Source organism: Eptesicus fuscus, chromosome 12, assembly GCF_027574615.1.
Source record: "Eptesicus fuscus isolate TK198812 chromosome 12, DD_ASM_mEF_20220401, whole genome shotgun sequence".
In the NCBI taxonomy this organism is placed as follows: domain Eukaryota; kingdom Metazoa; phylum Chordata; class Mammalia; order Chiroptera; family Vespertilionidae; genus Eptesicus; species Eptesicus fuscus.
In genome coordinates this window covers 61,414,379-61,434,604 of record NC_072484.1, presented here as the reverse complement: position 1 = coordinate 61,434,604, position 20,226 = coordinate 61,414,379, and the positions used below count along the sequence as shown (strand labels likewise).

The following is a 20,226-nucleotide window of genomic DNA, read 5'->3' as shown; positions in this document are numbered from 1 at the left end:
CTAGGGCTATAAATCTTATTGTAAGTGGATTTCCTAGGTCAAATGGTATTTGTTCTTTATTTTTGTTGGTTCTGTTTATTAAAAATGGAATCGGTCTTTTAAAAATGTTCATAGTCTTTTAAGTATGCTTTTACCACTTACATTGGAGATATTTTCAAGTCAATACATGCAGATTGTCTCATTCTTTTAATGAATTTATTTCTATTTTAATTTATTTTTTAAAAGTAGATAAGTTTACATAGTTCAAAACTTAAAAGGTACAAAGGCATTCAGTGATTTTTTTCCTTCCCAGTGTTTCTCCTACACCCGTGGTCGGCAAACTGCGGCTCGCGAGCCACATGCGGCTCTTTGGCCCCTTGAGCGTGGCTCTTCCACAAAATACCACGGCCTGGGCGAGTCTATTTTGAAGAAGTGGCATTAGAAGAAGTTTAAGTTTAAAAATTTTGGCTCTCAAAAGAAATTTCAGTCGTTGTACTGTTGATATTTGGCTCCGTTGACTAATGAGTTTGCCGACCACTGTCCTACACCATCCATTTTGCTTCCCCCAAACCAACCAATTTCACCTTTCTTTTGTATATCCTTCCAAAGCTATATTATACATACATAACCAAGAATGTATATACATTCTTCTTTTTCTCACATTTATATAAATGGCTAGCTGTGTATACACTTTAAACTTTTATAGATAATTGGTAAATTTCCATCTGAAGGCAGGTGGTGGTGTTTTAAAAAAAACACACACATGTTGGTAGTAGTGCATAAAAGTACCTGTAACCACATTCACTAGGTTATATCAACCTTTATAATCTTTGCTAACATTGAAAGGTGCTGGTCATATTTTTAATGTTTCTTTTAAATTTAGAAATCAATTCTAATTGTCCTTTAAGCTGTTTTCTGTTTTAAGATCTTATTCATTGTTTTTCCTCTAGAGTTGCTTTTATTTGTATATGCGTTCCCCTCAGCATGTTTCTTTTCAGTTATTATATAACTGAAAATTTCAGATTGTTTTTTCTTTATTGTTTCAATTGCTATGTTAAATTCATAATTTAAAAATAAGTTCACCTAATTTATATCTAAACTGCTCAAAATGCATCCCTGTCCTGTCTCTTCATTAGGACGTTGTGCCTCAGGCTCTGTTAGATCAGTATTTATCTATGACTGACCCCTCTCGTGCACAGACAGTCGACACTGAAATTGCTAAGCACTGTGCATACAGTCTTCCAGGCGTGGCCCTGACCCTTGGCAGGCAGAACTGGCACTGCCTAAGAGAGACTTACGAGACTCTGGCATCAGACATGCAGGTGAGTAAAACAGCCAAGGAATTAACAGCATGTGCATATAGAAGGTACAGTGTTTTGCCCTTCAAAACCCAACAAAATTTCTGTTTATGTTCTAGCAGGTACTTGGTATTATAGGAAATTATGTGCAGAAGAGCTTGAACCTTTCTTTTTACATTGTCCAAGTTCCACAATTTGGCGACTTCTTTTTTATCTAAAGTGTTAGAAATGATCACATCTGACATGTCTAAGTTCCTAATTTATAAATGTGTTATTGTCTAAAATTTGTGTAGATTAATTCTTAAAAATATAGGATCTCGTTTTCTCCATAGAAGCAGTGTTATAAATGCTTCTAACTATTTAAAAACCTTGATAGAACTGTAGTATTATTGACACTGCAGAGTTTTGAGCTTGGAGTGCTGTGAGTGTCACTGTACAGGTGGGAGAAGGTTAACAATGTGTGCGTGCATGCTCTTCTCTGTACCACACACCACCACACCCTTTTTTTTTAAAAATTATTTTTATTGATTTTAGAGAGGAAGGGAGAGAGATAGAAACATCAGTGACAAGAGAGAATCACTGATCGGCTGCCTCCTGCACGCCCCCTAATGGGGATTGAGCCCGCAACCCAGGCATGTGCCCTTGACTGGAATCAAACCTGGGACCCTCCAGTCCACAGGCCGACGCTCTATCCACTGAGCCAAACCAGCTAGAGCACCACCACACCCTTTGAAAGAACACGGAGTGTGAAACATTGACCCTTGGTAATTGGTCTAGATATCTGTGACTTTTTGTGGCTCGTAGGCTTTGTTGACTTAACTTCCTCTGCCACAGTTTTCCAGAGGAACTGAGACCCCAGAAAGCGAAACTGCCGATAAGGGGGAACTACCGTATTGTCTCAAAGTTAAAGTACTGAGTACTTTGTGTTTAGCTTACTAATGCAATTATTTTTATTTCTTGCAGTGGAAAGTTCGAAGAACTTTAGCCTTCTCCATCCATGAGCTTGCAGTTATTCTCGGAGATCAGTTGACAGCTATAGATCTGGTTCCAATTTTTAATGGATTTTTAAAAGACCTCGATGAAGTAAGGATAGGTGTCCTTAAACACTTGCATGATTTTTTGAAGGTAACTTTAAATTCTTTTGCATAAAAACACACTAAAATTCCACTGTAGATCTAAAATTTTAATTTTCTGCTACTACCAAGATCAGTTTCTGTATGTTCTATAGAAGAAAATGCATCCAGGAGTTGATGGTGAGCTGTGACTTTAAAAAAAAAAGTCCCATTCTAATAATTTTTTCTGGTGTCATTTTAATTTTTAATTAAACAAACAAAAAAATTTGCACTGCTCTGGCCAATGTGGCTCAGTTGGTTGGAGTGTCGTCCCGTACACCAGTAGGTGGTGAAATCAGTTCCCAGTCAGGGCACATACCTGGGTTATGGATTCGTCCTCCAGGTCAGGGCACGTGCAGAGGCTACCAGTCGATGTTTCTCTGTCATATCAATGTTTCTCTCTCCCTCCCCACTTCCTGTCTCTAAAATCCACTTTAAATAAATAAATACGCTAAATTTCATTTTTAAAGATGTTAGAACATGTTTGTAAATATTTGCACTTTTTCAAAATTATTGAATTAAATATATAGTAAGAGATTTTCATTAACATTAAGTGTAGAGGCTTTATGGGTGTTTCAGAAGAATTTAACCTTAGTCCCCACTCCTTTGATGTAGGATCTTTGGTGTCTGAGGTGAACAGCTCTGACTTTACAAATTGCTTGATACTGGCATACTGTTATTAAACTTTAGCCTTGAAATTGGCACTCTCGTAGTTCTTTTTTTTTCAATAACAGTTTATATTCAATATAAATTTTATTAGTCTCAGGTGTACAGCATAGTGGTTAGACAATCAAATACTTCATAAAGTGTTCCCCCAATATTTCCATTACCCACCTGGCCACATAAGCAGCAATTTTCAACCAGTGTGCCACAAAGAATTTTTAAAACATGCGAATACCTGACTATTTAGTCAGGGGCACTGACCTCTGACCTTTTCCCTTAGATTGTCAAATAAAAAATGACAGTAGCCAACATAATAGTCATCCAGTGTGAATGAATCAAAATTATCCCCCTTTTTTTTGTCAGATGGGCACTAAATCTATTTTTTGATGTGCTGCAGAATTGTAATTAATTTGTGTGTGCCATGAGATGAAAAGGGTTAAAAATCGCTGACATACATTAGTTACTACAGTATTATCGACTGTATACTATATGCTGTACTTTATATCCCATGACTATTTTGTAACTATAAATTTGTACTTCTTAATCCCTTCACTTTTTTCACCCAGTCAGCCCTCCAACTCCCTCCCCTTTGGCAACCAACAGTCTGTTCTGTGTATGGTTTTCTTGTAGTTCTAAGGTTTGAGGAATTACCTTGTAATCCTACTTTTTAAAAAACATTGATACCATGTTGTTGTATTTTATACAGATTATACTGAAATTTTTCTAATTGTCCCAATTAATGTCCTTCATGGCTATTTTTTCCTCACTTCACAATCCAATTAGGAATTGCATATTGAATTTAAATATCATGTATCTTTAGTCCCCTGAAATCTAGAATAGTTTCCCTGACTTTTTGTTTTTAATGAAATTGGCATTTTTGAAGAGGCCAAGCCAGTTGTTTTACAGAATGCCCCTCAATTTGAAATTGTCTGATTGCTTTTACACAATTAGATTCAGGTTAAACAGGTTTCCTTTGCAGGAATATTACCCATCTATATAGGTCTGCAGTTGTTTTCTGAATGCATCACATCAGGCCTAACATGATGTTAGCTCTTGTGATTACTGGTGACACTGAGTCCCATCAACTTGGTTATGGTAGTTTCGGCTCACTTCCTCCATTGTAAAATGACCTTTCACCTTTGTGATGAGTAACTTCTTGATGAAGTGATCTTTCAAACTTTGTATGTCTTTTCCCCCAAGTCTTTCATCCAGTGCTTTTTGCATCCATGCATCTAAATGAGGTGCTTGCCCGAATCAGTTGGTACTGTGTTGGCTGTAAAATACCTGTTTTCTGTTTTTATAATTCCTTCTACATTTATTAATTGCCTTTCTCATGTAAAGATAACCTTTTTTTCCCCTTCCCCTTTGTGGAAATATTTTTAGTACTTGTGTGATTTCTAGAATTACTTTTTTATTTAATGTAACGTAATCCATTTTTGTCATTTGTATTGAACGTCAAATTTGACTGATATTGTTATCTCTACTTCTAGTCTAATACCTTTTTTCACTTTATATTTTTTCTTTTTTCATATTAAAAACTTTTGTTAATAACGTTAATAGTCATTTTTTTCAGTTCCACTACATACATGAAATAGTTTCAGAATTACTCCACCAGTAATAATTGCAACATAAAATCAACTAAGTCATGTTCAAGATTTCCTTCAGCACTTTCTATCCTTAGAACATATCCCATGAAGATGTATGGTCAGAGTACTAAGTTCACTCTGTGATTCTTATCTGTTTATATACAGTTATGTTTATTTGCTTTTATTTATATGAAATTTTAGCGTTTCCCCCATGTTGACTATAAACCTACTTTTAAATATTTGTGGAGCAACTATTGGGATAGAGTGGGGCAAAAGTAGGTTTATAGTTGTGAGTACACAAAACAGTTTATCCTTATACTAGAGGCCCAGTGCACAAATTTGTGCACGGGTAGGATCCCTAGGGCCATGTGTGGGGCAACCAGCGGGGTGACCAGTGGGCCAATCGGGGGGGCCTCTGCTGGAACCCACCTTGGCCAGCCTGGCGCCAGCCCCGCCCCCCACTGCCGCCTCCGGTGGCCTCCTTCTGTGGGGCAACCGGTGGGGCGATCAAGGGGCAGCCTGCTGGCACCCGCCTTGGCTGGCCTGCATTGAACATCTGCCCCCTGGTGGTCAGTGTGCATCATAGCAACTGGCCGTTCCGCCGATTTGCATATTAGGCTTTTATTATATAGATTAAATTATTTTTTCCTATATGAACAACTGTAAACCTACTTTTGCCACCACCCTGTATTTATTGAACACCTGTTATGTGCCATCATAGTGCCATCTGCTGGGCATATACACTGAGTGGCCAGATTATTATGATCTCTGAACGCATAATAATCTGGCCACTGTGTGTGTGTGTGTGTGTGTGTGTGTGTGTGTGTGTGTGTGTGTATACACATACATATTAGAGGCTCAGTGCATGAATTAGTGCATGGTTGGGGTCCGGCCAGCGTGGCCAGGGGGAGGGGACATGAGTGGTTGACCAGCCTGCCTGCTGGTCGAACTCCTGGTCAAGGGGACAATTTGCATATTAGCCTTTTATTATATAGGATATACACTGAGTGGCCAGATTATTATGCATTAAGAGATCATAATGATCTGGCCACTCAGTGTATATATGAATATAAGAACATAATTTCGGTCTTCAAAGAGTTCATGATAATGAGGGTGTCGTGTATAAAGTAGATGTGCTGTAATAAAGCTATGCTATGGTACTGTAGAATTCAGTGGGAGTCACTTGCTGGCTCAAGAAACAAACCTTTGAAAAGAGGATAATGACTCTTAAAGGTAAAAGTAAATGGGATTATCAGGGAAAAGAACCTAATACCTATTTTTAAGACCATTAAATGTATCTACTGAATGTATTCTCCTGTAAAAGAATTAACTGTATCATTTATAGTCATTTTTAAGCAATCTAGTAAAAGAAGTATGTCTGTGCTTTGTCCTAGTGAATTATTTGTTGTTATTTCAGCTTCTTCATATTGACAAAAGGAGAGAATATCTTTATCAACTTCAGGAGTTTTTGGTGACAGATAATAGTAGAAATTGGCGCTTTCGAGCTGAACTGGCTGAGTAAGTTCTGACAGTTTATTAGACTATGTTTTGGAAGGGTGTGTATTTAGTTTACCTTTTCTGGGTTTGTTCATTACTTTGTGTAGATACAATTTTCTGTCTGGTATCCTGCTCTTTAACATTTCTTGTAATGCAGTGAATTTTCTTAGCATTTATTTATTTATTTATTTATTTATCTGTTTATTTATTTATTTATTGTCTGTCTCCCTCTCTCTCTCTCTCTCTCTTTTAGTTGTGGTAAAATACACATAACCAAAGTTGCAATTGGTGACATATAGTATGTTCACAGTATTATACTGCCATTGCCACTCTCTAATTCTAGACCATTTCATCATCTCAAAAGGAAACCTTCACCCCTCTCCACCCCCATCCTCTAGCAGTCACTAATCTACTTTCTGTCTCTGGATATGCCTGTTCTGAGCATTTTATATATAGAACTAGAGGCCCGGTACACGAAATTTGTGCACGGGGGCAAGGTGTGTGTCCCTCAGCCAAGCCTGCACCCTCTCCAATCTGGGACCCCTCGAGGGATGTCAGACTGCCACCGGGATCGGGCCTGAACGGGCAGTCGGACATCACTCTCACAATCCAGGACTGCTGGATCCCAATTACTCACCTGCCTGCCAGCCTGATCACCCCCTAACCACTCACCTGCCAGCTTGATCGACGCCTAACTGCTCCCCTGCCAGCCCGATTGCCCCTAACTGCCCTCCCCTGCCGGCCTGGTCACCCCTAACTGCCCTTCCCTGCCGGCCTGGTCACCCCCAACTGCCCTCTCCTGCTGGCCCAGTAACCCCCAACTGCCTTCCCTTGCCAGCCTGGTCGCCCCTAACTGCCCTCCCCTGCCGACCTGTTGCCCCCAACTGCCCTCACCTGCAGGCCTGGTTACCCCCAACTGCCCTCCCCTACAGGCTTGATCGCCCCCAACTACCCTCCCCTTCAGGCTGGTCCCTCCCAACTTCCCTCCCCTGCTGGCCTGATCACCCACAACTGCCCTCCCCTGCAGGCCATCTTGTGGTGGCCATCTTGTGTCCACATGGGGGCAGCCATCTTTGACCACATGGGGTGGCCATCTTGTGTGTGTTGGAGTGATGGTCAATTTGCATATTACTCTTTTATTAGATAGGATTATATAACATGTGGCTTTTTGTGTCTGGCTTCTTCACTCAGCATAATGTTTTTAAGATTTATTCACAGATTTGTTCTTATTGTATATCTTAACCTCAGCATATGATTTTTTTTTTAATTCTCTCATTAAATCAAGAACTTCCACTCTCACTTACAGGAACCACTTAACAGCTTCTCATTGGCATATCCGGTTTGCCAGCATCACTACTCTTGTGCTTTGGGGCCAGTAATAGAGTTAGGGTCACTTGGACACAACAAGCTCAGTGATGCCACATCAGGCAGTGTGAGAATCAGCTACTAAGTAACCAACAGGCGGGTAGGGTGTACAGTGCGGAGATGCTGACAAAGGGATAATTCAGTCCCAGGCAGGCAGAAACAGGATGGCTCGAGATTTCATCACTCTACTCAGAATGGTGTGCAATTTAAAACTTAAGATTTCCTTACTCCTGGAATTTTCCATTTAATATTTTTGGACCATGTTTGACATCTGGTTACCAAAACCATGACCACAATTCACTTCCTGCTGATTATAAATGTAAATAATCTTAAACATAAAATCTGAAAGGCAAAATTCTCATTCATATTCAAGTTATTTCTTCATGAGCATTGTTGCATCTATTCAGATTGTGCTGCTAGTCTTTAGTTCCCATCAGACTTAATGGGAAAGTTGGTAGAGGACCACTTACTATGTTATCCCTAGTGAATGTATCATTCCCTCAGAAGCTGTACTTAATAAGTACACTGCTAGAACTCTCTTATTTATTTACTTACAAAACTTTTTTAAAAATATATTTTTACTTTGTTCAGGGAGGAAGGGAGAGGGAGATAGAAACATCAATGATGAGAGAGAATCATTGATTGGTTGCCTCCTGTACATCTCACACTGGGGATCAAGCCCCCAATCCGGGCATGTACCCTGTCCAGGAATAACCACTGAGCCACGCTAGCTGGGCTAGAACTCTTATTTACGTAACTGGTTGTAGATAGAGGTTTCTCAGCACATTCTAAATAGTTACTATGGGAAAAATGTGTTTTGTGTTCCAATTGAACATACTAGGGGATGCTTTGCAGACACAGCTATACAGAGACAGGAGGTTATGCTCTCTGCATGAGAGACCAGGTTAATTACTAGTCTTTGCCTGTGTTCATCTTACAAATAATATCCAGTATTACAAATTATTCAGATGACCAACCTGTTTTCATTTGTCTTGTCTTAAAATTTTAACTGTATTTTTGTAATTCATTTTTGTAGACAGCTGATCTTACTTCTAGAATTATATAGTGCCAGAGATGTTTATGACTATTTACGCCCCATTGCTCTGAATCTATGTGCAGATAAAGTTTCTTCTGTTCGTTGGATTTCCTACAAGTTGGTATGTTTTAAAATTTTTACAATTTTAGGTCAACAAAGTATTTAATATCATAAAACGAAGATATTCCCCACTTCTCCATGTTCACTCTCCTAGGTCAGTGAGATGGTGAAGAAGCTGCACATGGCGACACCACCAACATTTGGCGTGGACCTCATCCATGAGCTTGTCGAAAATTTTGGTAGATGTCCCAAGTGGTCTGGTCGTCAAGCCTTTGTCTTTGTCTGCCAGGTAAGCAAAGACGTACCCATTTGTGACACATTTTTTATCTAGAACTAGGTTTATTCTTTTACTCTTTATCTCTCTCAGCAACCTCTTTATTCTTGAAGGACAGAACTTTGCCACCTGGCTGTTTATAGGATCCCCTATTCCTCAGTTGGGTTTCTGCCTGGTTCACCAATCACTTATAAAGTCCACTGAGCTCTTTATAAAGCAGTCCCCAAGGGGCACTCGGGGTCTGTGGAGCAGGGCACAGGTGTGAATGAATGTGACCGTGAACCCTCCAGGTCTCTGTGGAGCAGTTTAAAAACTGTATCAGTGGGGGCTTAATTATGTTGTTTTGTTTTGAATTCCCAAGTGCCTGGAATATTGGTTTAAAAAGCAGTAACTAAAATCTGTAGCAATTATATTGTTATTAAAAGACTTTTCTTAGCTAGTATTATGGCTTAAGTAGACTAAATTGGCAAATCTAAAGCAGTTACTTCCTTTCCCCAGACTGTCATTGAAGATGATTGCCTTCCCATGGAACAGTTTGCTGTGCATCTGATGCCACATTTGCTAACCTTAGCAAACGATAGGGTTCCAAATGTTAGAGTGCTCCTTGCAAAGACACTAAGACAAACGCTACTAGAAAAAGGTGGGTACACGACTCTTAGGAAAAGTGTCTGTGTCGGGGAGGAGATTCATAGACTACGTGAATAGATAAGACTCTAAGCAGAGTATAATACGTTTATAGAAATAATCTGATAGAAGAATGTACTGCAAGTTGTTCATAATGGTTCCCTCTGTGAGAGGACACAGAAGATTAAGGGCGATGAAAGGGACTTTTAATTATTGCCCTGCTAGTGAACTTTTTATAATTTAAACTTTACTAGTTTGAATATTGTGCATTCACTTATGACTCTGAAAAATTACTGCCCTTGGAGCCCCACCCCAACCCTCTTGACATCTGTTATGTTGTTTGGGGCCCAGGAGGCATGTTTGTGTTTCCTCCTCATTTTCATTCTTAGGCAGAAGACATATGCCCCATATTATTTGCTTTGATACAGATTATAACTTCTCGAGATTCAGGTGGTTTTATTTGTTACAATCCCCCAAAATGTCCCATAAATATCATTTGAATGCATGAACTAATGAATGAATCACAGAAAGACATTTTTAATAGACTTCAAAGAATATGGGTAAATTAATATTGCTTTTTTCTCCTTTGGAATTCATTTAATTTTTTATAATAGCAATTACAATAAAACAGCTAGAGAAGACTGGTTTTCAGTGTATGTTTGGTATTTGGAAGTGTTCCTTTTACTGAGCTAATTAATAGCTGTAACACGCATGAGTTTTAATACATTTGTTAGCCTTGCTGCCATTGAATATCATGAGACCTGAGATTTAGTCAAGTTATAGCTGATAATTTATGCTTGGGGATTTTTTTATATAAGAAATAAATTTGGATTACTGTTTATAATTCAACATAGCTTGTGTTTATACTTGTAGAAAAATCCCGTTTTATAATGACTGAGTACTTTGTATACTTATACTTAACAAAACTAAAAGTTAGACCGATTTTGTTTATAATCTGTACTTCTTGTTTTTCCAGATTATTTCCTAACCTCTGCTAGCTGTCACCAGGAAGCTGTGGAACAAACCATCATGGCTCTTCAGATGGATCATGACAGTGACGTCAAGTACTTTGCAAGCATCCACCCTGCCAGTACCAAAATCTCTGAAGATGCGATGAGCACAGCTTCCTCAACCTACTAGAAAGCTTCAGCCTCGGTGTCTTTCCCGCTTCCTAGGAAGCCGAGGTTCGACACGTGCTCCACACGCGTGTGAGCTGGACACTTTGAGGACGAAGAGAGACCTTCCTCTCTTGCAGACTTAATTGCAGATGCAAGTTGCCTACACCGACACCAGGGATTTTAAGAGTCAAGAGAAAGTACAGTAAACACTATTATCTTATCTTGACTTTAAGGGAAAATAATTTCTCAGAGGATTGTAATTGTCACCGAAGCCTTAAATCCTTCTGTCTTCCTGACTGAGTGAAACTTGAATTGCAGAGCATTTTCCTTATGGAAGGGACGAGATTCCCAGAGACCTGCGTTTCTTCCCCTGGTTTTATTTAATGACCGATAGATGGAATTATAGCCAGACGGCGGCTGTGAGCCAGGACGCGAGAGAGACCTTCAGTATTAGCCTCACTTTCCACAGGCAAGGACCTGTGCGCCTGTGGCTAGCCGCCCAGTCCAGCCCTAAGTGTGAATAGTTTTTGACGTGTGTTAATGGGAAAGGAGGTTTTTTAATTTCTCATAAGGGCTTGATGCTAACACTAAAGTAGACTATGATTTTAACTCATAAATGCAGCATATTGCTGTACACATTTACGTGTGCTGAGTTATCTCTGTCCTGAATTTTTTTCATGCTGGTCATGACCTGAATGACATTTATTAGCACGTATCCTGTGTGTCAGGTGTTTTTAACTGGATCATGATCAGCCCTGAGGTGCATCTCTTCCTTCCCATACTGTACATATCTGTGACACTCTTAGGAGTGCTGCAGTCTTTAATCATGCTGTTTAAAACTGTTGTGGCACAAGTTCTCTTGTCCAAATAAAATTTATTAATAAGATCTGTATAGAGAGATATATACAGTTTTGATTGTTTTATAGATGTCTGCGAATAAATGCAATTTGTGACCTGTATTAATGATTTAGTATAAAACGGGAAAACTAGATTAAAAATTTGTCTTTTAACTAGTTTAGTAATTTCTTTGAAATCGGCTCATGCCCCCTGGGCTGGGTTCCATGCTTGGCAGGTGGCAGGGGCCTGAGCGCTGTGCTCCTTGGGGCTGGTCGAGGTGTGTCTTGTCTCTCATCAGGTGTGTGAGGAGCAGTGGCAGCCAGTTCCTGAGGATGGCAAGGGTGTTGGAGCTTGTCTACTGTGCAGTCTTCGTTATACAGCATCTTCCAAGGGGGGAAATGGGCTTCCAGAGGCAGTTAAAAAGCAAGCAATCAAAGCTAAAAACTTAATGTGTCAGCAGTTCTCCCGGGAGCAAAAACAAAACTGCAAAAGAATTCTTACTCAAACTATTAACTTTACAATAGATAAATGAATAGAGTGGCAATAATTCTGTCCTCGGAGGGACTTAACACTGGTGGCTGATCTCAGAAGATATTCTGGTCTCTCAGGAATTTTGAATAATAACCAAGGTGAAGAGGAAAACTACATTTTTCTCAGCCCATTGCCAGGTGTCTCCCCCACACAGGTCCCTGCCTCTCCACCCTGCCTGACTCCTAGGTCATGGCACACGGGGTGAAGTCTGCTGCCCTCCCTCTTGTCTGGGAGAAAGTTTTGTGAGCTTTCAGAGTATCCCTCACTAAACCAGCAGACTTCCTCTTTGCCAGGTGGAGTGGCTCAAGGGTCACCTTTCAGCCAAGTCTTGTGGGGATTTCTGTGAGCCAGACCACTGTTGAGTTGTTTTTATAAGTTTTTATTGATTTTAAAAGGGGAAGAAAGAGGGAGAGAGGTAAACATCAACGTCCTGCATGCCCCCACCAGGGATCGAGCCCAACTTGGGAACGTGCCCTGACCGGGAATCGAACCGGTGACCTCTTGGTGCATGGAATAATGCTCAATCACTGAGCCACACTGGCCGGGCCAGCTGTCATTTTTCTAGAGTCCTCTAACTGAATCGGGCAAGCGTTGAGTTCCTGAGAGCGCCACCCTGTTAAGAGCTGCCCAGGCTGCCAGCATATTGTCAGGGAACACTGCTCTGGGTGATTCCTAGTCTGCTGGGCAGGCACGGGGTGCACTGTGGGTACTGACCATTCTCAGACTCCTTGGTCCAGGTCCCACTTTCTATTTGGAAGAGAAGTTGCCTGCACACTGCAAGCTGAATATACCAAAGGAAATGTCCAGAATCTCACGCCCTCCAGTGTCAGCGTTACAGAGGAACATGGAATGCTTGAAACACCAGGCATGTGTGGTAGTGTATTTGGGGGGGCGTTGGGGGGCAATGCTGCGGACATGCATCTCAGGGCAGGCAGGAGCTGCGAGAAGGGGGTGGCAAGGCTTTAAACTGACCTATGTATAGGAAAGAGCACTGTGTCTCAGGCTCCAGGACACATTATCTTTCCCGTGTATGGTAACATTTCTGTAAATTCCAGGAGACAGAGAAGCAGTGAACGAAAGGGAGGAAAAGAAGGACCCGACTCAACCAAGCAAATGGCCTCTTTAAGATGAATAATCCTCTCACTCAAACCAGAGGAAAAGAAGTTGAGCCTGGAAATAATCGTAAGCAAGACTCTGGTTTCTGTTGTATTTTTGAATTTCTGCTGGAAGCCTTTATAAACTCATGCTGGATGTAGAACATCTAGTAGGGCCACCGGGAGGAGTTGGCCACAAGAGAGAGGCACCAATGAGAGGAAGGCTGGCTGGGCTCATTGCACCCAAATGCGCCTTGCACTAGAGCCCATGGGTGCACTGGGGGACCCACATGGAGAGTGGCCAGGCCCCATGATAGGGCCTACAAGTTCCCACTAGAAAACCATTTGGCATTTTTGGGGGAGAGTGGGGAAGGAAACCCAACTTTCAGATCCTCCATCAAAAATTCCAAACAGTAGTTTTGTGATCCCTTGAGTAGGAATATTTTGACCTTACAAAAATTCCAGCAGCCCAGCCAGAGAGGCCCAGTGGGTTGTGTTGTCCTGTCTACCAAAAAGTTGACTACTCAAATTCGTCAGTGCACATACCTGGGTTTCAGGTTCGAGCCCTAGTCGGGGCATATAAAGAAAGCAACCAATCAATGTTTTCCACGTCGATACCCCTCTCCCCCCCCCTCCTTTTTTTCCTCCTTCCCTCCCTTACTCTCTCTAATCATGTCCTCGGGTGAGGATTTAAAAAAAAAATTGCAACAGTAACATGTTTTTGATGAAGGAATTTTCTGAACTCCATTAAGCCAATTTTTATTTTTAATTATCACCCAAGGATACAGATTTTAGAAAGAGGGAGGGAGAGGGAGAGAAACATTGATTGCCTCCCATATGCAACCCTACAGGGGATCAATCGGACCCGCAACCTGGGTAAGTGCCCCAACCACACTCCAACCAACTGAACATCACTGGTCAGGGCCCATTAAGCTAATTTAATTCCTGAATCCATTTTCTATAGAGAATTAAACTATTTTTAATTTACCTTACAGAAATAATTTTCCTTAGGAATTCTTTTCCTTGAAAACTTGACAAATATTCCATTCAGTTATTAGATTTTATCCTGTTACATTTTACAGTACTATTGTATTTATTTTTTAGGTCAAGTTTTGTTTATTTAAATTTGGCAAGATTTGTTATTTGGAGCCTTTACTGGTAATTTTAGCTGATTTTAACATAAGACTCTTTCAACACTGATTTTTCTTGTTGTTTATTGATTGGGGTAAAGTTGGTTAATAACATTGTTTTGGGTCAGTGGTCGGCAAACTCATTAGTCAACAGAGCCAAATATCAATAGTACAACGATTGAAATTTCTTTTGAGAGCCAAATTTTTTAAACTTCTAATGCCACTTCTTCAAAATAGACTCACCCAGGCCGTGGTATTTTGTGGAAGAGCCACACTCAAGGGGCCAAAGAGCCGCATGTGGCTCGCGAGCCGCAGTTTGCTGACCACGGTTTTAGGTGTAGAATGTTATGCCATCTGACTACTCTATTGTGTGCTCACCATCCCAAGTCAAGTCTCTTTCCATCACTATTTGATCCTGTTTAACCTCATCCTCCTCCCTCCACTCCTCTGCCATTCTGTTGAATCTATGAGTTTTTGTTCATTTGTTGCTTTTTTTTTTTTAATATCCCACGAATGAAATCCTACAACTGTCCTTTTCTGACCTATTTTCACTTAACATGATACTCTGAAGATCCATCCATGTTGTCCCAATTGGCAATATTTTACCTTTTTTATGGCTGAGTAGTATTCCATTGTATATATGGTGCCACATCTTTATTCACTCATCTGTCAGACACAGATTGTTTGCATGCCTTGGCTATTGTGAATATTACTGCAATGAACATAGAGGTACATACATCTTTATAAATAAGTGTTTTCATTTTTTGGGGGGTAGATAACCAGGAAGAGGGATTACTGGGTCATAAAGTAGTGTATGTATATGTATGTGTGTATGTATATATATTTTTAAAATATATATATATATATATACACTTTTAAAAAATATTTTTAAAATTTATTTTTAGAGAGGGAGAGAGAAACATCCATGTGAGAGTGAAACATTGCTTAGCTGCCTCCTGCACACCCCCTACCAGGGATCTAGCCCACAACCCAGACAATCCAGACAAGTGCCCTGACCAGGAATCAAATTGACAAACTTCCTGTTCACTGGATGATGCCCAATCAACCGAGCCATACTGCCAGGGCGGTAGCTTACATTTTTAATTTTTGAGGAAGCTCCATACTGTTTTCTATAGTGATTGCACCAATTTACATTCCTACCAGCAGTGTATGAAGGTTCCCTTTTCCTTATATCCTCTCCAGTACTTATTGTTGGTCTTATTGGTAATAGCCATTCTAACAGATGTGAGGTAATATCTCATTGTGATTTTTATTTGTATTTCTCTTTTAATGATGAGCTTTTTTCCATGTCCTAGGGAAAATGTCTAATTCAAATCCTCTGCCCAGTTTTTAATTGGACACTCCAACCGAGCCACAGTTGGTTCGTTGTTGTTGAGTTCTTTATGTATTTAGGATATTAGCCCCATATTGGAGGTATGTTAGTTTGATGTAGTTCTATTCATTTATTTTTGCTTTTACTTCCCTTGCCTTTGGAGTTCACGAAAACCCCTTGGGTTTAGTGCCTATGTTTTCTTCTGTGTTTATTTCAGGTCTTATGTTCAAGTCTTTAATCCATTTTGAATTAATTTTTGTGCATAGTACTAGCATCTAGTTTTCCCAACACCATTTATTGAAACTTTCCTTTTTCCAATGTATGTTTTTGGCTCCTTTGTTGAAAACTAGTTGGCATATACTAGTATGTGTGGTTTAGGCTTCTGAGCAATTCTGTTCTTATTGGTGTCTTTTTCTGCCAAAACCATACTGTTTTTATTACTGTAGCTTTATAAAATAGTTTGAAGCCAGGGAGTGTGATACCTCTAGCTTTGCTTTTTGTCTTCAGTGTTGCTTTGGTTATTCAGGGCTATTTGAGATTCCATAGAAATTTGAACATTATTTTCTATTTCTGTGAAAAATGCCATATTGATTGGGATTGCATTAAATTTGTATAGTTTTTTATGGAAGAAGACCATTTCAACAATACCAACCTATGAACACAGAACATCTTTACACTTCCTTGTGTCAATTTCTTTCAACATCATCTTGTAGTTTTCAATATACAGGTAGGTCTCGCCTTCACTTCCCTTAAGTTTATTCTAGGTATTCTATCATTTTTTGATGTAATTCTAAATGGGATTGTTTTCATTTTTCTTTCTGATGTTTCATTGGTAGTATATAGGGGCACAAAGGGTTTTTGTACATTGATTTTGTATCCTATGACTTTGCTGTTTATTGTTTTTAAGTCTTTGGTGTAGGGTTTTCTATATGTAGAATCATGTAATCTGCAAACAGTGACAGTTTTCTTTCTTCATTTCCAATTTGGATGGCTTTTCTTTCTTTTGCCTGATTGTTGTGGCTAAGACAGTGTCTTGTTCCTCTGATCAGCTGTGTTTACTGTTAATGATACCAACAGCTGTTACTAATTGGATACAAAACATCTATTGGGCCATGTTTTGAGATAGGAATCTCGAAGAACTGCTTGCTGTTTTCTCATGGAATGAGTCAAGCTGTCATGCAGCCTTGGGGAATGTCATGCTTCAACCCCCCATAGCTCTGTTATCAGGTACTTCAGTGTTAGTCTGAGAAAGTACAAGTTTGGGCACTAAAATTAGAGGAAAGAAGTTGTGTAGGGAACATTTCCTAGGCAGATCTGAAGGAAGAGCAGAAATGGAGGGGAGAGGCTTCTTACAGGGACTCAATTGGCTTACTCCTCCGTTACCCAGAGGCCACAGCAACTGCCATTTAACTACTAATGATGCCAGAGTACGGGCTGACCCCTCCCAGTGGGCCAGTGCCAGTGCCAGTCCTCGAGAAAGTTCTCAGGGGCTCGGGCAGAATGAGAGCAGGAACAGTGTAGTGTGTGTGTGCATGTGTCACATTGTAGGGCTGCCACCTAACTTATCTTCCGTGGTCATTCTGAGATTTTTGTGTGTTTTTTGTTTTGTTTTGGCTTTTAAATATCTACAGTAAAATACTGGTCATTTAGAATGGTGCCTCAAATAATGTGCATCTCACTCACCTGGGAGCTGTGATGGCAGCACCAGCTGCTGAGCCCAAAGCCTAGGAACATCCAGCAGCAGCTTTCCTGCAAGTGCTGGGATGCAGCGAGGGCCAGCCAGGTACAAGGTCACACATGGGACGAGTGCAGCTGCCCGACTGTTCCGTTTGGCTATCTTTACTAGAGAGCTGCTTCCATCTGTGACCAATAACTGGGTGAGGAACACAGTGTGAGTGCGGACATTTTTTCACTCTAGGACCTTAAATATCAAACCAACTCCTTGACAGCCATAAGCTACTCAATTATTTCAAAGAAAAAATGTATATAAAAAATGAAAAGCATTTTTTTCTCAAATGGCTGTTGAATTTATTTGCTTGATCAATAATGGTCCTGGCAAAAATTAGTTAATCAACACTGAGACAACTGTAATGAAATACTAAATTTTAAAAATCCATGATACCTTGATAGAAATTAGAGTTTACACAAACAAAAAGAAACCTCCAATATTGCCAGCAAATATAAAATGAATGTCATATGACCAACAGGACAGCAAGAAGGCTTTTATACATTTATATTTGACACCTGATCATATTTTCAGTCACCATAGTATCTTCTCTCCAGGTTTAAAAAAATAGTATGCTGATTTCTATAACAAAGCTTTCTTTTCGTACAAAAATCAAATAATGGCCAACAAGTCACAACAGTGCAATAGGTAGAAGATTAAAAACTGCATCAAACAGGTGCTGAAAATAAATACTAACTAGGAGGAGGAGAGGACGAGCCTCCTGGGGGTTTGTTGCCATCACCTTGGCTGTGGGTCTTCACAGCCATGAACTGACCTCCCTCTTGGGTGCCACTGATCTGGGCGGAACAAAGCATGACTGAACAAAGGTGCCTGAGAGCCCCTCAGGTCACCAGGGAAGTGGCAAAAGCAAGAAAACGGAGTTGGGGATCACAGCTATCATTAAAAGGAAAAGTTGTTTTTTCTATTGCTCAGTCTCGTCAATTGGGAGTCCATCGGCAGTTCACTGAAACATATGGATTATTGAGAACTTTTGTTTAACAGCATATATATGGCTTATTCAGGCAAAGAGACATTTACATTCTAGCCCAAGCAAGCAATCGAAGTCATTCTGTTTGTATTGGAAGGTCAGTAACAGAAGATTTCTGGTTTGAGAAACAGATCCTTTGTGTGGATTCCTTAGGTCAAGGTGGCGACCTCAGACCAACCCAGCGAAGAGCATTTGTCATCAATAGCAGTGAGGACCTAGAGGAGCCAGGCTGCTCCAGGGCTGGCAGGCCAGCTGCACAGGCAGCTCTGTCTGCCACCAGCCAGGCCATCCTGGTGACTCAGGCGCAAGGATTGTGTTTCAGGACTGTCAAAAGAGAGGATGACAAGAGTGAGTAAAGGTAACCCCAGGAAGAGCCATTCTGGCCAGTCAGGAATTATGAGGCAGCTCCCCATGATATAATCTGCACCAAAAAGGTATAAAAGGCACAAGCAAGAGTGACTAGGTAAGCAGTGACCCTGGAGGGTGAGACTGGGGCGAGCCACAAGGCAGGAACAGTATTTACCTTGTTTGGTTCCTCCCCTTAAACGAGAGAAAGAGATCCTGATTCTGCCGTAATAAAAAAGCAAAGATGATTTTTGGTTTAAAAAGAAGCCACTCAAGGGTTAAAATAGTTACTTTAAGTTAACAAAGAAAATTAATCTTCAAATAAGCTATCTGGAAAACTCATCTGTCCCCTATAAGCCTACAGCGCGACCACTGTGTTCTCCTCCCATAACCTGAGCCTGACGCAGAGAAATCCGTGTGTGGGTGTGTGTGTGTAAGAAGGAAGAGTCTCTGGGAAGAAAAGGTATCTTTACAGAATGTACAGCAGAGAGTTGTCCAGTCTGACTCTCGAGATTACAGTAAGATGCACAGGTCTGGTTAGGTCTGGAGATTCCACGACCTCAGGATGCTCAGATGGGCGTCTCCTTCCTGTCTCTGCTCGGGGATGGCTTGGCCTGCTCCTTGCCTGCCTTTGGCTGCTCTTTAGTTGCTTTTGTCTCCGGGGCGCTGTCTCTAGGTGGTTGGACAGCACCCCCACGCCTCTCAGGCTCCTCTTCCTCCGGTGCCTGTGGCTCAGACTTGGCTCGTTGCAGCTGGAGCAGGCGGAGCTGCACGCGCAATTCGATGATGGCCTCTCGCTCTTCATGGATTGCTTGATTCAAATGATTGTTCTTTATCTTGAGGAATGACAGAAAAGAACCATTCTCTCAAAATGACAGTGATTCCCGAGCAGAAAACAGTTAGATTTGCTATTTTGTTTCAGTCAATTTAGTTGCACAGTGAAAGACATGACCATGAATATGCAACTGAAGCCCATAAAAATTCAGGATATAAACTCTATTCCAAAATACAAAAGAGTATCTTAAGACAAATGTACTAATAGAAAAAAATAATTTTAATAAGGTTTCTAGTGTTTAAAAAGGCAGACCTGGACGTCTGCTGAATGAAATATATTAACTATTTTGTTCAAAGCATGAGAGTATTATCTTTGTATCCCAAGTGTTATAATCCTAGAATATATTTCCCTATTTAGGATTTTTAATATAATCTGTAAAATGTTAAGAAAACAAAGTAAGGTGCCAACTTGAAATCTTTCTAAAGAATGGAAGCTACCTGGTGGCCTAGGTCTCAACCACTGCTCTGCTTCTCCACCACACCCCTGGCTCTATAGTGAGTGTCGTGACCTTGGGCCGCACTGGGCAGCCTCTATGAACTCTGTCCACAGGTTCTGTGGAGAGGACTTTTGTGGGTGGTGGATTTGTATGGAATTCATCTAATTTTCTATGAGGTAGGTAGGTTCTGGTTTGCCCCAGGAGCTGAATGTACCTGAATGAGGGAAACAAAGCTGTATCACTTTCCTACATTTCCTTTCTGAGAAGAGAATGGCCTCTCTGAACCTTTAGATTAAACATCTAGAGACAATGTGTTACTTGGGGTAAGAAGGGAAATTCTGATCAAGATCATTTCCTTT

The 20,226-nt window shown here is 40.5% G+C and overlaps 2 protein-coding genes across 14 annotated transcripts in view; one reads left to right on the top strand and one right to left on the bottom strand.

The window, feature by feature from the left end:
• The window catches only part of PPP4R1 (protein phosphatase 4 regulatory subunit 1), a 66,013-nt gene extending 54,442 nt beyond the window's left edge, over positions 1-11,571 (top strand). For 3 of the 7 annotated variants that reach the window (XM_054723890.1, XM_054723886.1, XM_054723888.1), the window contains 7 exons: positions 1,116-1,301; positions 2,241-2,402; positions 6,056-6,156; positions 8,537-8,657; positions 8,751-8,885; positions 9,369-9,510; positions 10,471-11,571. In XM_054723890.1, coding sequence (XP_054579865.1) covers positions 1,116-1,301; positions 2,241-2,402; positions 6,056-6,156; positions 8,537-8,657; positions 8,751-8,885; positions 9,369-9,510; positions 10,471-10,634 — 1,011 coding nt within the window. In that variant the 3' untranslated portion in view covers positions 10,635-11,571. The remainder of the gene's footprint in view (positions 1-1,115; positions 1,302-2,240; positions 2,403-6,055; positions 6,157-8,536; positions 8,658-8,750; positions 8,886-9,368; positions 9,511-10,470) is intronic. The other 4 variants (XM_054723889.1, XM_054723887.1, XM_054723891.1 and 1 more) reach the window with 4 other exon arrangements.
• The window catches only part of RALBP1 (ralA binding protein 1), a 100,137-nt gene that overhangs the window by 41,280 nt on the left and 38,631 nt on the right, over positions 1-20,226 (bottom strand). For 6 of the 7 annotated variants that reach the window (XM_054723895.1, XM_054723893.1, XM_008161395.3 and 3 more), the window contains one exon: positions 17,746-19,432. The exons of the other annotated variant lie outside the window; for it this stretch is intronic. In XM_054723895.1, the coding sequence (XP_054579870.1) occupies positions 19,166-19,432 (267 nt within the window). In that variant the 3' untranslated portion in view covers positions 17,746-19,165. Of the gene's footprint in view, positions 1-17,745; positions 19,433-20,226 lie in introns of those variants that run through there. 7 annotated transcript variants of the gene reach the window in all.